At 39.5% G+C, this 17,189-nt stretch overlaps 2 protein-coding genes across 2 annotated transcripts in view; both read left to right on the top strand.

The window, feature by feature from the left end:
- The first annotated feature begins 561 nt into the window (after positions 1-561).
- LOC146710531 (protein NLRC3-like) lies at positions 562-3,564 on the top strand. The gene is made up of 3 exons (XM_085455322.1): positions 562-566; positions 605-2,428; positions 3,342-3,564. The coding sequence occupies exons 1-3, from the start codon at positions 562-564 to the stop codon at positions 3,562-3,564; spliced, it is 2,052 nt and encodes a 683-aa protein (XP_085311448.1).
- Positions 3,565-3,660: 96 nt separating this feature from the next.
- The window catches only part of LOC146710530 (stonustoxin subunit beta-like), a 21,450-nt gene continuing 7,921 nt past the window's right edge, over positions 3,661-17,189 (top strand). Inside the window, exons 1-3 of the mRNA XM_085455321.1 lie at positions 3,661-3,665; positions 3,861-3,962; positions 13,743-13,916. Coding sequence (XP_085311447.1) covers positions 3,661-3,665; positions 3,861-3,962; positions 13,743-13,916 — 281 coding nt within the window. The remainder of the gene's footprint in view (positions 3,666-3,860; positions 3,963-13,742; positions 13,917-17,189) is intronic.

Here is a 17,189-nt window from a genome sequence, read left to right as displayed (position 1 = left end):
ATGAAGTTATTTGAGCAGAAACTCCTGGATCTTTATCCTGTGTTGATCTAATCCTTCATGGTTCCTCCACAGAGTGGACCAGCAGAGCTCAGAGGTTCCCAGTGGTCAGTCTGCCCAGCAGCATCAAACACAGCTGGACTCCATATTTATGGTCTGTACATGTACAACAACTACTGTTACATCTGTTCTGTTCACAGTCATCTCCATGCTGCTCTTTGTAGACCAGTGGATCGTCAGTGTGTCCAACATGGATCTGATGTTTGGCTCCATGATTTCAGTCTGATTGGCTCATTCATAAATATTCTGTTCCAGCTGCTGGAGGACAACATCATCACTTTTGTGAAGAACGAGCTGAAGAAGATCCAGAAGGTTCTGAGTCCAGATTACCCAGAATGCTTAGAGAGTCAGAGGAGCAGCAGCAGAGAGGCGTTTGTGAAGATCACAGTGGACTTCCTGAGGAGAATGAAGCAGGAGGAGCTGGCTGACCGTCTGCAGAGCAGTAAGAGGATTTATCTAAAGATTTAAGCTGCTGGATAAATGAACATTTTCCAGAGATGGAAGATGGAGCAACATGTTTTAAAGATTAGTTCTTTTTGGAATTGAGTGTTTATTTTTCTTCTCATTCAGAACTTCAAGCTGCAGTTTGTCATCGTAACCTTAAATCCACCCTGAAGAAGAAGTTCCAGTGTGTGTTTGAGGGCATCGCTAAAGCAGGAAACCCAACCCTCCTGAATCAGATCTACACAGAGCTCTACATCACAGAGGGAGGGACTGCAGAGGTCAATGATGAACATGAGGTCAGACAGATTGAAACAGCATCCAGGAAACCAGACAGACCAGAAACAACCATCAGACAAGAAGACATCTTTAAAGCCTCACCTGGAAGAGATGAACCAATCAGAACAGTGCTGACAAAGGGAGTGGCTGGCATTGGGAAAACAGTCTTAACACAGAAATACAGCCTGGACTGGGCTGAAGACAAAGCCAACCAGCACATCCAGTTCATATTTCCATTCACTTTCAGAGAGCTGAATGTGCTGAAAGAGGAAAAGTTCAGCTTGGTGGGACTTGTTCATCACTTCTTTACTGAAACCAAAGAAGCAGGAATCTGCAGCTTTGAAGACTTCCAGGTTGTGTTCATCTTTGATGGTCTGGATGAGTGTCGACTTCCTCTGGACTTCCACAAAACTACAATCCTAACTGACCCTAGAAAGTCCACCTCAGTGGATGTGCTGCTGATAAACCTCATCAGGGGGAAACTGCTTCCCTCTGCTCGCCTCTGGATAACCACACGACCTGCAGCAGCCAATCAGATCCCTCCTGACTGTGTTGGCATGGTGACAGAGGTCAGAGGGTTCACTGACCCACAGAAGGAGGAGTACTTCAGGAAGAGATTCAGAGATGAGGAGCAGGCCAGCAGGATCATCTCCCACATCAAGACATCACGAAGCCTCCACATCATGTGTCACATCCCAGTCTTCTGCTGGATCACTGCTACAGTTCTGGAGGATGTGCTGGAAACCAGAGAGGGAGGACAGCTGCCCAAGACCCTGACTGAGATGTACATCCACTTCCTGGTGGTTCAGGCCAAAGTGAAGAAGGTCAAGTATGATGGAGGAGCTGAGACAGATCCACACTGGAGTCCAGAGAGCAGGAAGATGATGGAGTCTCTGGGAAAACTGGCTTTTGATCAGCTGCAGAAAGGAAACCTGATCTTCTATGAATCAGACCTGACAGAGTGTGGCATCGATATCAGAGCAGCCTCAGTGTACTCAGGAGTGTTCACACAGATCTTTAAAGAGGAGAGAGGACTGTACCAGGACAAGGTGTTCTGCTTCATCCATCTGAGTGTTCAGGAGTTTCTGGCTGCTCTTCATGTCCATCTGACCTTCATCAACTCTGGACTCAATCTGCTGGAACAACAACAAACAACCTCTACATGGTCTAAACTATTTAACAAACTAAAACTTCAATCTCTCCACCAGAGTGCTGTGAACAAGGCCTTACAGAGTCCAAATGGACACCTGGACTTGTTCCTCCGCTTCCTCCTGGGTCTTTCACTGCAGACCAATCAGACTCTCCTACGAGGTCTGCTGACACAGACAGGAAGTAGCTCACAGACCAATCAGGAAACAGTCCAGTACATCAAGAAGAAGCTCAGTGAGAATCTGTCTGCAGAGAAAAGCATCAATCTGATCCACTGTCTGAATGAACTGGATGATCGTTCTCTAGTGGAGGAGATCCAACAGTCCCTGAGATCAGGAAGTCTCTCCACAGGTGAACTGTCTCCTGCTCAGTGGTCAGCTCTGGTCTTCATCTTACTGTCATCAGAAGAAGATCTGGATGTGTTTGACCTGAAGAAATACTCTGCTTCAGAGGAGGCTCTTCTGAGGCTGCTGCCAGTGGTCAAAGCCTCCAACAAGGCTCTGTGAGTAAATCTGTGATCATGTTTATTTTTAAAATGTTGATTAAAAGTGGTCATAGATTTCTTCCATGACAGATCCATGTCCTAAAACCATGAGACAGCGTAGTTGTATAGTATAAAAGAAAAAAGGAGAACTTTTGACCACAATATTGTAACTTGAATGAACTTTTGATACAGCCTTTAAACATAAAATTTATGAACAGAATCGGTGACAAAGGGCAGCCCTGGTGGAGCCCATCACCCACCGGACTTATTACTATCCAACGTATTGCCGGCTATGCCAACCAAGCTCTTGCAATGGTTGTAAAAGGATCGAATGGTCATAAAATGTTTCTCAGTTTTATTATTTTCAGTCACATCTGTTTTTGATTATTAACTGAATATTTTAAAATTCAGGCTTTTTATGTTATACAAAACATCATATTTTCTTATGATGTCTTGTATTGATTCTGAAGGAATAGTTTTCATCAGTATCGCAGATACCAGCCTGAATTTTACTTTGTATTGGATCAGAAAGGAAATCAGTGGCATCACACATCACTTACAGCAACTTCAGTACCACTCCATTTTAATAAACTGGGGGGAGGTGCACCAAGATTCAGTATGAGATAAAGAATTATTTTTAACTGTAAGGTTGGAGAAATCTGTTGTTGGAAATTGGAAGAACAGGTCATCTTAAAAATCACTGCATTGTAGTTTTATTCAGGCCCCTTCAATCTGTGATCGCTGTTGCTTTGCATTGTAAATGCTACTATTACAAAAGTCACAAATATTAGTGTATGTGTGTGTTGTTGGGTAATAAACCAAAAGAACAGAATCTACCAGCACCTCACTGATTTCTGCTTAAAAACAATAAAAAAGCAATAAAGCTCTGATTTGTTTGGTTGATCTTGTCTCCCTTCCACCTTGATTTCAGACTGAGTGGCTGTAACCTGTCAGACAGAAGCTGTGAAGCTCTGTCCTCAGTCCTGAGCTCCCAGTCCTCCCATCTGACAGAGCTGGACCTGGGTAACAACAACCTGCAGGATTCAGGAGTGAAGCTTCTGTCTGCTGGGATGAAGAGTCAATACTGCAAACTGGAAACGCTGAGGTCAGATCAAGCAATATCGATTTTTTTTTCATCAATTAACATCATTTAATCAATTTCATTTGGAAAAAATTAACAGTGTTTATGTTTTGTTTTTTTAATGAATCCATCCAAATCACACTAAACTGCCACATTTGTCTTTTGTAACATGAGGCAATAAGGATTCCAGCATGTCCTGAAACAGTGTTGAAATATTGTAAATGTAGTAGCTCCTCATGGCACCATGAATATACTTTAACACAAGTGTTTCATGTCTTCTTGTCATCCTTTCTTCAGACTGAGTGGCTGTAACCTGTCAGACAGAAGCTGTGAAGCTCTGTCCTCAGTCCTCAGCTCCCAGTCCTCCAGTCTGAGAGAGCTGGACCTGGGTAACAACAACCTGCAGGATTCAGGAGTGAAGCTTCTGTCCGCTGGACTAAAGAGTTCACAGTGTGCAGTGGAAACTCTCAGGTCAGGATTCAAACTTTTCCACAGATGATCATTTGAAATGTGACTTATATTATTGTATAAACAGGTAACCTTTATACAGCTGTCAAGTGAACTTTTATTTACATTTGAGTGGATAATTGGACTCCGAATTACTTTCAAAAGTAATTGGCGACTACCGATTGGTTTGCTGTTAGTTTTTTATTCACAGTACTTACTTAATTTTAAAGGCTGATTTCTCAAAATGAGATGTTTATCATTTCTTCTACAACACTTGGAGCCACCAAATCTTCTTGCTTCATTTATTCATTACAGTTTGATTTAAAGAATATTAGACTCGTAACATAATAAATACATTTATTTCACTTCTTCTTGAGAGAAAGAAAGGGATGACTGGGTGAGCTCCAGTGGTTCATCCCAGCAGAGAGAGCAGCACACTGGGCTGCAAATGATCACAGTAGTAATAGCCATAGTTTGATAAAACAGGCATTCTTACCCTGTAGATAATACAGGGTTCTGGTGCCGATGTGGGGGAGGGGAGTCGCCCGGTACTAACTACATACTGAAGTGTCTTGTGTTCCAAGAACACAACGACCAAGACAGAGAGATCCTACTGGCAACCTTCTGGTTACAAGATGAGCTTCCCAACCCCCAGAACCGCGGTCTTATCCTCCAGTTCTGTGTTGATGATAATCACATAATAGGAGAGCAGCTGGGCATCCAGTGGAAGTGTGATGGAAATCAAAATCCTGAATTGGATTCGGTGCGGTTGCGTTACTATTTTTCAACAACCAATCTTATATCAGCTGCATGGAAGTAGCTATAAGTAATCTGGGCGCTACAGCTTTAACCCTTTAAGACTTACCATAGAACCAAGTCCGCCACAGCTTATATTATATTTTTACATGCTGTGGAGCCATTTTTGGGAGCATTTCAAGTTGCTCTACATCAATACAACCATTACAGCCTAAATTTTAATAATATGCATTAATTAAGTGCATAGAAATTACATAAATTGCAAAAAGTGCAATAAACTAAAAAAAATTTGAAAATCGTTTTTGTTTTTTAACATATATTTCTAGTTAGAGAAATTTAACCTTCCTGCCTTCTTGGGACCTTTTTGTGCCACTGCTATGTGTTAAATGGCTGCCATTTCCACTGTGTTCAGTGGAATATAACCAAACTTGCCACAGGATAGTTTTTACCTGTCAATGTTAATATTCCAGTGTGAATTCCTTAAATCAGCCTAAAATGGCTGAGCAGCAGAAATCCCCACACCCATCACCCTGGGGACCATTTTCTGCCCATTGACTTCCATTATAAACGCTATTTTTCAACCCCAAATTATCATCATATGATTTTATTTTTTCTTCTTTTCTTGGATGTCAATGAAGACTCAGGGCCTTGAAGTTTTAATTTTTAAATTGCAAAAAAAATGCAAAAAAAATAATGGCAGGTCAAAATGTATGTTGGTGCCAATCTTTGGTCCATCTAAAGGCCTACTTATAATGACAATCACATATTACTTCAACTGGTTTTTTGTGGAAATATTTAGTTTCGTTTTTTGGTTTTTGGGGCTTATAACACAGGGCGCTCATGTAATAACACTGGGATTTGAAGGGTTAAAACAACGAAAATATAATTAAAACTTTACATGAATATTTCAGGGAGAAGTAGTTTTACAAGGTTGGCTAATTTAAAGTAGAATAAAATATGGATATATGGTCTTTTTATGGCGTGGCTGAGAATGGTCCCTAGGGTGATGGGTGTGAGTTTTTTAAAGGATGGCAGGAGGGTTAAGAGGCTTATCCCTCAAAACTGTAAATGCAAAAAAGTTGCACAAAATAGTTTCCCACCACATGAAATTTATTTTGAGTGCCTTCATAGTTTTATTTTTGAAATACACTAATTTCTATACACTGCAGGAAAAACGAAAATAAATATTATAGTGCAAATTTGCAAAAAAGCAGCATATGCATCAAAATAAACTATTTCCAGCAGTGCAATATGAGTCCTAAGCATCCCAGAAACAACACAGAAAGTCAGAAAGTCAAACATAACTTTAAAAAACACTAGTATAGGGTTATGAGGCCATGATGGTAAAAAATACATTTCTGCAAAAATGACATCACTTCCGGTTTTGGGCAGGTCATGGCGGATATGCGATAGTTCACGCTGATGTCAATTCCAAAGTAGGAAGTGTTACAAACAGCTGATCGGATCGGCAAAGCGTGTTTCTGGAATATTATGTTACGCAAAACAGAGTGTGCCCACTCTGACCGGCTTTAAAGGGTTAAGCAGCTGCATGCACTCCCGCGGACAGCGATCACTTTCTGGCAGACGATCACTTTTTGGCACAACACCTGGAGCTAAGGGGGCAAAACAATCGCATGAGTGCTGCTGTTTGGCTGAGGAAGAATAAAGTATTCATGGTAAGCCAATCACATGACCACTTCAAGATTACAAAGCAACAAGGTGACATATACCAGTTTTTAAATTGTGTTGATAGGTCACATAAAACCAGAGTCATGATAAACAATATATACGCTGCATTTTTTTCCTCAATAGTTTCGTCACTTTTACTGTCTAAGGACAGCACAGCAAGCACTCTCTGCTTATGAGCAAAAAAACCCCAAATCATCCCTTTCCTGTTGGTGGAAAAATGAACCATGTCGACCAATCAAAAAAATGATATAGCAACATGACATTTGGTTGTTTAGGAAGAGGGGGAAGTTTTAGGAGTGACGGTGTGAGATGTGAGAGATTTGTGACGTTTAGCGTATTTGGAGTGTGTGCATAGTATGTTGTGTTGTGTAGTTAGTGTGTAGGGGAAAAAAGAACAAAAAAAGTTAGTGTGTAGTGTAGTGGATAGTTTTATGTTGTCTGTCAGAACAATGAGGCAATTGCTGAATGTTAAGTGCCCTGAGGCGACTGTTGTGATTTGGCACTATATAAATAGAGTTGAATTGAATGGAATTGTTACAGGTGCTGCCACAAAACCAGCAAATGCAGATTACAGTGTAAACGGTGTCTCCAGGTAGAAACAGCAGTGATACACCTGCTGCTGTCAGACCTGCAGGTATCAGGCTGTGATGTTCTCCTTTATGGTGGACAGAAATTATTTTTTTGGAGTGGCACAAATAATTTGTGGCATCTTATTTAATGCAGAACAGCTGATTGTTCTGTAAATAGTTTGAAATAGTTATTTTTAAAAAATCAAGGTAAAAGGTAAATTGTTACAAATAACAAAATGGTTGTTTGCAAACCTTGTGTATAGGATTTTAAGGGTGTTCGTCTTGTAACCGGAAGGTTGCCGGTTCGAGCCCCGGCTCGGACAGTCTCGGTCATTGTGTCTTTGGGCAAGACACTTCACCTAGCGCCTACTGGTGATGGCCAGAGGGGCCGATGGTGCGATATGGCAGCCTCGCTTCTGTCAGTCTGCCCCAGGGCAGCTGTGGCTACAACTGTAGTTGCCTCCACCAGTGTGTGAATGTGAGAGTGAATGAATAGTGGCATTGTAAAGCGCTTTAAGGCCCGAAAAGCGCTATATAAATGCAATCCATTATTATTATTATTATTATTATTATTATTATTATTAATAAAATATTATTAAAATATTAAAATTATTAGATTTCAAGTTAATGATTTATTAAACATGTTTGTGGTTGTAACAGTAAAAAATATAACTTTTTCTACTCATATTGTTTTTTGTCTGATTTTAGGTCAATTGTGTTAATACAGTCTGTCAAAATGAAAACATAACTGTAAATTCAGACACGTGAGGTTGTGCTGAAAAGAATGATACCAAACAGGCAAAGTAAATAGTTTTTAAAGGTGGAATATAGAGGTCAAATCAAAAGTAGTTAAAAATGGGCAATTATACCCTGGACCCCAGAGGGTTGAACATTTTTTTTAAAGTAACGCAATAGTTACTTTTCAAGTAATTAATTACTTTTAGTAACTGACTTACAATATTTTAACTCTAAGTAACTACGTAGAGTTAACTATAGTTAGTAGTATAGTTACTAGAGATGGCACGATACCACTTTTTTATGTCCGATACCGATACCGATATCATAAATTTGGATATCTGCCGATACCGATATGAATCCGATATAGTGTTTTTTAATCAACAAAACTGTTTTGTTAAATATCTTGCTGCATTTTGTATAAGTTCATACTCAAGTTTAAAACAACAACTACACTAAAGCTATTCTGTTATACCTGTATGCAAAAAAAAACATTTCATAGTTCAGCAATACTGATCAATCTAATAAACTCAAACCTGCACCATCCTCCCTATTCTGGTATTTTAAAGAGTACTTAGCATAAATATTAAGCAACCTAACTAATAGGGTTCCAACTCCCAGGAACAACAAAAATAAATAAATAAAAAATAGGGAACCACCCCTCACGCTCCACCTCATGATGCTTAATCAACGTAATCAACCTTAATTTGATGCAGTGTGAAAAAAAATGCACAGAAATCAATTATTTTTCAAGAAATATTAAATAGATTCAACATCTTTCTTCAACAAAATTGCAGACTGCACAGATGGTACCTTCCCAAAGGAAAAAGTACTATAGCTTACTAGGGTATATATATTAGACTTAATAGTCACTATATACAGTAATTGACTTCTATTCATTTTACATCAGATTAAAACTTTGGGTGTCAGATAATTATTTATTAAAAGCTAGACATTTTAAATGAGAATAAGAAAGAAAAGTATGTCTTTGTGCCCCCTTTTCCCTGTTAATGCCCTATCGGCCCCCCTGACTAAACTTTGCTAGATCCGCCCCTGCACAGTTACCAGCGTCAGCTACGTAGAAAAAGATCCTCGAGTAGAAAGTAATATTAAATAAATTCTAACAACAGCTGATCAAGCTTAAACGTGCTGCTGTTGTTCAGCCGCTGGTTTCCTCTTTCTGGTGCAAAGTGGGCCAAAAACAAACAAGAGAGACGGACTCGAGACAGAAAAGCCGATCAGCTGATCATTGATCAGTTTCATGATTGAAGTAGCAGCAAGAAGAGGCAGTCGTTTGTTAAGCTTAACGCAGGAATGCTTTACAAACATTCAGAGATGGACTTACACACTTGCTTTACTTCTCTCGGGATAACTTTGTCGGAGATGAAATGCCGGGTTGCTAGCGAAGCTCCACATGCTATCCAGACCACAGGTCCCGCATGCCACAGCTGCTCTATCACGTGATGCATACTGCTCCGACGTGCTAACGTTCTGAGGTGAGTTACAGCGTGTTGCAAGTTTTGTGAGGTACTTTCGTGATATTTAATGGATCGGATTACATTTTTTATTTTTCTCCGATATCCGATCCAGTAATTTAGGTCAGTATCGGACCGATACCGATACGTAATATCGGATCGGTCCATCTCTAATAGTTACTAGTTACTTCTTGGTAACTACTAACTATAATTACTTGTTCAAAGTCACTTGCCCAACACTGATCCCAAACCATCTCCACTGGGTTTAGGTCAGGTGACTGTATCCTCACTACAGACCGAATAAATCACCTGAATTTGGAAGTCTGCCTCCGTGTTCTTTAACCGGAGCACACCCACCGTACCTGGCCACTCTAAATCAGCTAAACTCCTGGAGACAACACTTTGTCCATTTTATTTAGACACAGCGGCACCTCTGAAGCAAAGTGTTGTCCATTCTTCAAATTTCTATCCCTGGATAAATGAAAATACTCAAAATTTCAAGAGATATTCTGTCAAGTTAGAACGTTTATGGAAGGCTTCCAAGCTTGAGGTTCATCGAGTACATCTCAAGGAATCAATATCCTCACTTAACAACATGATAAAAAAGCTGGAACTGAATAGTTTTCAAATCTAATGGCTTCAGAAAAGAACCAAAGTATTGTTTGATACAATTATGAAAATTGTCTCTCCTGATATTCCTCGTGTACCAGTCTATACTAAATCTGATTGTAATGAATCATTGAACGAACGTGGAAAAAACAGTTGCAGAACAACTTAACGACTTTCTGGAGAAAAACAGTGTTCTGGACATTTTCCAGTCTGGTTTCTGTAAACTGTCCTCCACTGAGATGGCTTAACTTAAAGTGTGTGGTGACATTCTGATGGCAGCAGACTCTGGAGAGTGCACTGAGTTGGATGTCTCCTCTGCTTTTGATACTGTTGATCACAGCATCATGATAAATAGGCTGAAGGACTTGTTCAGGATTACTGGTGTTGCTTTAAAATGGTTTGTCGTATCTACTGTATCTGAGAGATCTTTGACTGTCTGTATGAATCATGTGTTGTCTGAAACATCCGTTCTGCCTTCTGGGGTACCTCAAGGATCTGTTTTAGGCCCGATTCTCTTTTTGGTTTATATACGTCCTCTAGGCCACAGGTGACAAACGCCAGGCCTCGAGGGCTGGTGTCCTGCAGTTTTTAGATGTTTCCTTGATCCATCACATCTGATTTAAATGGTTAAATTCCTCCTCAACACGTCCTGAGGTTCTCCAGAGGCCTGGTAATGAATTTGATTCAGGTGTGCTGACCCAGGGTTAGACCTAAAACCTGCAGGACACCGGCCCTTGAGGCCTGGAGTTCCCCACCCCTGCTCTAGGCCAAATTATCAGATATTACAATAATATTTCTTATCATCTCTACGCTGATGACATTCAGACATTAAGTTATACTGTTCTTTCAAAGATTCTCAGTTTGATACATTTTCTTGTTTAAATAATTGTCTTTCAGGAATCAAATAATTGTGAAACTTCAACTTTCTCCAGTTTAATACGGATAAAACAGAAACTTTGATCATTGCTCCTGATCACATGTCTTCAGAAATTAGGCAGCAGATCAGTTTTTAGGTCCTTCCATTAAATCGAGTCTCAGAAACTTAGGTGTTATTTTCGACAGTTCAATGTTGCTTGAGAAACTCTCTAAACAACTGTTTCAAAACTGTTTTTATCATCCAAGAAACATTTCTAAACTCAGACTGGTGTCAAAGGCAGAACTTGAGATGATTCTTCATGCTTTTATCTCTACTCACTTGGAGTATTGTAATGGTCTTTTTACTTGTCTCAACAAATCAGCTCTGGAGCTTCACACTGTACAGAATGCTGCGGCGAGACTTTTAACTGGCACAAACAAGAGGTCACACATTACTCCAGTTTTGGCTTCTCTTCATTGGTTGCCACTAAATTTTAGGGTTCATTTTAACATTATACTCATAACTTTTAGAGCTGTACATGGTGAAGCTCCTCAGTGCATCTCTGACCTGTTGAAACCTCATGCTTCATACCGAGCACTTAGGTCTTTAGGTCAGAGGTCACTATTGGTCCCACAGACTCGGTTCAACACACGTGGGGATCGAGCTTTTCAGGCACCGAGGCTGTGGAACTCCCTGCTGTTATCTTTATGCTGTCTAGACTCCACTGACTCTTTGAAAAAGCAGATGAAGACATTTCTATACAAACGAGATTATGTGCTATATAAATATATTCTACTTACTTACTTGAATAATAGTTCATTTATGAATATTTTTTTATTAAAATATTTATTTTCTTTACTTTATCACCCAATTAAATTATAATTCTGTAAATAAGGGTGATAGTGTGGCCTGTGTAGGTTGTCTTCAGGTTCTCTGCTTCCTCCCACAGTCCAAAAACATGCATGCTGGGTTAACTGGAGTGATTGTGAGCATAAATGCACAAGTGTTTACCTGGCTACATCACCGTGGTTACTGATGCTGAACCTATAACCTGGTCTGGATCAGGTTATATTCAGAGTGTGTGTTTTAAAATTGACTGAAGTGCCTCGTTTTCACTGAGCCTTTCATTTACAGAAAGCTTTAAGTGTGATATAGATTCAGTCATATCTGACTAATGTCAGTGAGTGAGGCCGAGCTGTAAAGTCACATTTCTGCTAATTAGCACACCAGCTAACTAGCACACCGGCTATCTAGCAAACCAGCTAAGTAGCAGACCAGCTAACTAGCGAACCGGCTAACTAGCACACTGGCTAACTAGTACACCAGCCGACTAGCGAACCGGCTAACTAGCATACCAGCTAACTAGCACACCAGCTGACTAGCGAACCGGCTAAATAGCACACCGGCTAACTAGCACACCAGCTAACTAGCAGACCAGCTAACTGCAGCCACAGGCTGAAGGACGATTAAATGTAGTGGAGATATCAGGGATTACACTGGTGTGTCCGATTCACTCTTTAGCACTCCAGTCACTCTGGTGTGTCAGCCAGAGCACCACTGAAGGCCCAGCGTGTGGAATAAGGAGCTTAAGGTTTGGTTTGAGGCACTTTATTCTTTCACTGATTGATTCTTGTGGCTGTGATCACGTGTGTGGTTTCTTACAAAAAGGAAGTACACAATACAAATACATGACAAATAAGATGAATAGATAAGATACATATCCAGTTATATGCATACGTCAGTATAGCTAACATAACCATATATAAGGACAAAGATCACAGTACTATAATGCAGTAATGTTAAACACAAAGGTGTATATCTACATAAATCTATCCTATCAGTGATCAGAGTACTGTAGTATACTTCTACTACTTACACTATACAAACTAAACTGCATTAGTGTGACTTTAAGTTACCATCAGTACAGACGAACTGATGGTAGTTGGACAAAATAAAGGCTTTGCAATTATTGTGAAGGGCTTCCGGTTAAAGTAAGATCAGCTGATTACCTCATAACAAATTGTTTGCTATAGAATGCAGCTCCCAGTCTTCATTAATATCATGTACTATAACTCCCAGGTCTACAGAGAGACCAACAGCTGGTGCACGTTGTAACGCTGTGGCTGTCGTAGTCTCTCCTTTTTCTACAGCTCATTTGTTCTTCTTGTGATGGTGCGTCTTGAGGGAGGCTCATACATGCGGTCATTTGTTGATCCTAAGAACGTTCCTCAGACCGACTTCTTCAACAACACTAATTGGCCTGAAGTTTGTAGCTACTCACTTCACTGTGGCGTCTGTTAGCTTGTCTTTCTTTGGTTTATCTTGACTCCTCCCACTAGCTGAATCTACGTAGTCTGCCCAAGCCTCCCACCTCTGTTTGTTTGGGTGGTTTGTTTGCTGCCATCAACAGCGTGTAATGCATTTAAATGATACTTCAGACTTGAAGTACTCCGACGATAAAAAACTCAACTTTGCTTAAAAATAACTTTAGTTGTATCAACACTGCCCTCTGGAATAATTAGACTTTGGTGACAAACTGATGTGATCTCCATGTTTCCTTTGTTGGACTGTGGGCGAGTGTCAGAACTGAATGTACTGAGTAACATGTGGAGTTTAAATATGTGTCAGTTCCAGTTTTAGAGCTCTAAAGTGCAGCTATCATGTTAGGAATATGTTAGGAATAGACAGGAACACTGAGCACACTGAGGTCAAATCTTTATTTATCCAGTTCATCTGTAGGCTGAGCTCAGTCCATCCATTTAGTGAAATGATGTTTAAAGGTCTCCTTGTTCTGTGAGCGTGCACAGATCCTGAAGCAGAAAGCCTGGGTTAACAGAGAAATGATCATCACTGTGATGATGCTCACCATCTCTGACTGGGATTTGAGGTTTTGTCAAAGCAGCAAAGAAAGCCTGGCTATGTTGGACTGGGTGTGGAAGCAGCTCCCAGTTTGAGTTCAGGAGACAGACACCCTCTCTACTTTGACGATCAGCTTCAAACTTTCCTTTTTGATAAAACTTATAGTTAGAGCTGGATCAGGTGACCCTGAACCATCACTTAGTTATGCTGCTATAGAGATGGATAACAGATGGATTGTTGTTTTGTGTGTCTGCAGTCTGTCAGGCTGTCTGATCACAGAGGAAGGCTGTACTTCTCTGGCCTCAGCTCTGACCTCCAACCCCTCCCATCTGAGAGAGCTGGACCTGAGCTACAATCATCCAGGTGACTCAGGAATGAAGCTTCTGTCGGCTGGACTGAAGGATCCAGGCTGGAGACTGGACACTCTCAGGTATGGAGAGAATGTCTGATATAGGAGGAAGAGCTGGAATCATTTCCTGTGTCTTTCACTCACTTCCTGTTTGTTTCCTGCAGATGAGACATGAACAATCACACATGAAGGAATATTTGCAGGGACAGACACACTAGTCTAGCTGGATAGTACATGGATATTTATGTAGGGGGTCTTCAAGGAGTCTGTTTGCAGGAACATTAATGATAACTGATAAGTCATGTTGAGAGTTTCATTAAAAGTAGACTTACAGTTAGGTAATATTTGGACAGAGACAACATTTTGTAACTTTAGATACAAGTATCAGCCATGTGTGTGTTTCCCATGCTGTATGTCCACAGTCACAGTGACAGTCAGTGACACTGACAGAAGGATGAAACAAGGCTGTGAATCATTTCAGTCTGTGTGTGTGACAAAGAGGCAGACAGGAGCAGCTAACATTTGGAAATGGAAGCTTACTGGAAACACTACATTCACGGCTGAATTCACAATAGATTTGTTCTCAAGTGCACATTTAGCAGCTAATGCTAATACTGTTTTCCCTTTGCTTTCTACAGCAGCTATTGCTAAGTAGGCCACTTTGCTCCGCTAAGGATTTGTGTGACCATGATGGAGACTCTGATAAGCTAATGCTGCTAAGCTAATGCTGTTTACGGGCCCTGTTAGAATCAATATTTCATTCTCATTCTGTTGTTTGAGAACAATATTAACGTTTCACATCATTATAACACAAGAGAAAAGGGTATTGGCATTAGCTACTAGTGCTTATTCACCTCAAATTACCTTTAGCTGCTAATGGCAGCCTACTTAGCATTAACTCCTCACTAATATAATGCTAATTTACATCAAATTAGCATTAACTGCTCATATTGTTATAAGGAAAGAGAAAACGGTATTAGCATTTGCTGCTAATAATTATTCACCCCTAATTAGAATAAGCCGCTAAAAGCAGCCAACTTAGCATTAATTCCTCACTTTGTTGTTACCCAACGGAAAAGAGTATTAGTATTAGCTACTATCATTTTTAATAAGTAAGAGAAAACAGTATTAGCAGTAGCGCATAATGCTAATTCACGTCAACGTAGTATTAGTTAATAATGGCAGCCTACTTAGCATTAACTGCTCACTAATATAATGCTAATTCGCATCAAATTAGCATTAGCTGCTCAAGTTGTTATAAGGAAAAAGAGAAAACGGTATTAGTATTAGCTGCTAATAATTATTCACCCCTAATTAGAGTTAGCCCCTAATGGCAGGCTACTTAGCATTAACTCCTGACATTGTTATAATGCAGGGGGAAAGAGTTACCATTATCGGATAATGCTAATTCTCATCAAATTAGCATTAGTTAATAACGGTAGACTTCATATCATTAGCTGCTGTCATTCTTACAAAGCAAACAGTATGAGCATTAGCTGTTAATCCTTTTTCATCTAAAATTAGAATTAGCCACTAATGGCGTATTGTTAAAAAGTAAGAAAAAACATTGTTAGCATAAGCGGATAATGCTAATTCATCTCAAATTAGTATTAGCTAATAATGGCACCTGCTTAGCATTAGCTGGTCACATTGTTATAAGGCAAGAAAATATGGTATTAGCATTAGCTGCCAATTTCTATTTACCTAAAATTAGCATTAGCCACTAATGGTAGCCTATAGCAAAAACTTCTTAATGCTAAATGAAGTTAATTAATGCTAAGTAGGTTTAACTGAAATTAAAGTAGTGTTAGCATTAGCTGCTGATATTGTTAAAAGGTAAGATAAAACATTGCTAGCAGCAGCGGATAATGCTAACACACATAATAATTAGCATTACCTAATAATGGCAGCCTTCTTAGCATTAGCTGCTCATATTGTTATAATGCAAGGGAAAAGAGTTGGCAAAAACAGTGTTAGCATTAGTGGATAATGCTAATTCACCTAAATTAGCATTAGCTAATAATGGCTACGTACTTAGCATTACCTACTAATATTGATATAAAGCAAGAAAATATGGTATTAGCATTAGCTTCTAATGCTTTCTCATCTAAAATTAGAATTAGCCACTAATGGCATCCTATTTAGCATTAACTCTTCACATCGCAAGGGAAAAATTAGAATTCAATAAAAAAAAAAAAGTGTTCACATTAGCTACTTGTATTGTTAAAAAGTAAGAAAAAACAATGTTAGCATAAGGGGATAATGCTAATTCACCTCAAATTAGTATTAGCTAATAACGGCAACCTACATAGCATTAGCTGGTCACATTGTTATAAAGCAAGAAAATATGGTATTAGCATTATCTGCCAATTCCTATTCACCTAAAATTAGCATTACCTGCTAATGGCAGTCTACTTAGCATTAACTCCTCACTAATGTGATGCTAATTCACATTAAATTAGCTTTAGCATTAGCTGCTAGCATCAGCCTACCTAGCACTAGCTGCTCACATTGTTAAAAGGGAAGAGAATACGATATTAGCATTAGCTGGTAATATTTATTCACCCCTAATTAGAATTAGCCACTAATGGCAGCATACTTAGCGTTAACTCCTCACATCGTTGTAATGCAAATGAGGCTAACTTGCATTAAATTAGACTGCTGTTATTAGCTAATGCTATTTAGCAGTAGCTGCTCACATTGTTATAAAGCAAAGGAAAACGATATGAGCATTAGGTTCTAATGCGTATTTGCCTTAAATTAGACGTAGGTGCTAATGGCAGCCTACTTAGCATTAGCAGCTCAGATGTTATAATGCTAGGAAAAAGAGTGTTAGCATTAGCCGTTCACATTGTTATAAAGTTAAGGGAAATAGTGTTAGCATTAGCTACTCACATTTTTAAAAAAAGTAAGTGTTAGCATTAGTGCATAATGCTAATTCATGTCAAATTAGCATTAGTTAATAACGGCAGCCTATTTAGCATTAGCAGATAATGTTGACCTTGGCCCACTGGAAAAGTTAAGAACTAAAGATTTAGGAGTGTTTCTCGATAGCTCTTTCTCGTTTGAGAAACAAATGAATTCTGTTATTAAAACCAGCTGTAAGGTTTATATTGTTGATTGTCATTTATGCTTAGAAATATTTACTCATATATGCTTAGAGTTGTATAATCGATTGCATAATGATAGAGGTTTGATCCTGAGTAGTCTGTAAAGACTCTGTGTGCCTTCCAGAGTGCTCTGGCATGCACACACCACTTGGGGCCATGAGAGAGGTCGTACCCTCTCTTACTGATTTATGGTGTAGGACAGGGGTCTCAAACTCAATTTAGCTGGGGGCCGCTGCATCCTTCT

Source organism: Copadichromis virginalis, linkage group LG4, assembly GCF_057382275.1.
Source record: "Copadichromis virginalis isolate Kocher_CV1m ecotype Utaka linkage group LG4, C_Virginalis_male_GT1.1, whole genome shotgun sequence".
NCBI lineage: Eukaryota > Metazoa > Chordata > Actinopteri > Cichliformes > Cichlidae > Copadichromis > Copadichromis virginalis.
Note: the sequence above shows the minus strand (reverse complement) of the source record. Positions and strands in the feature narration are given on the sequence as shown.

Coding starts and splice junctions, on each gene's coding strand:
- LOC146710531 (XM_085455322.1), top strand. Junction 2,429..3,341: donor AAAGCCTCCAACAAGGCTCT/GTGAGTAAATCT, acceptor CCTTGATTTCAG/ACTGAGTGGCTGTAACCTGT.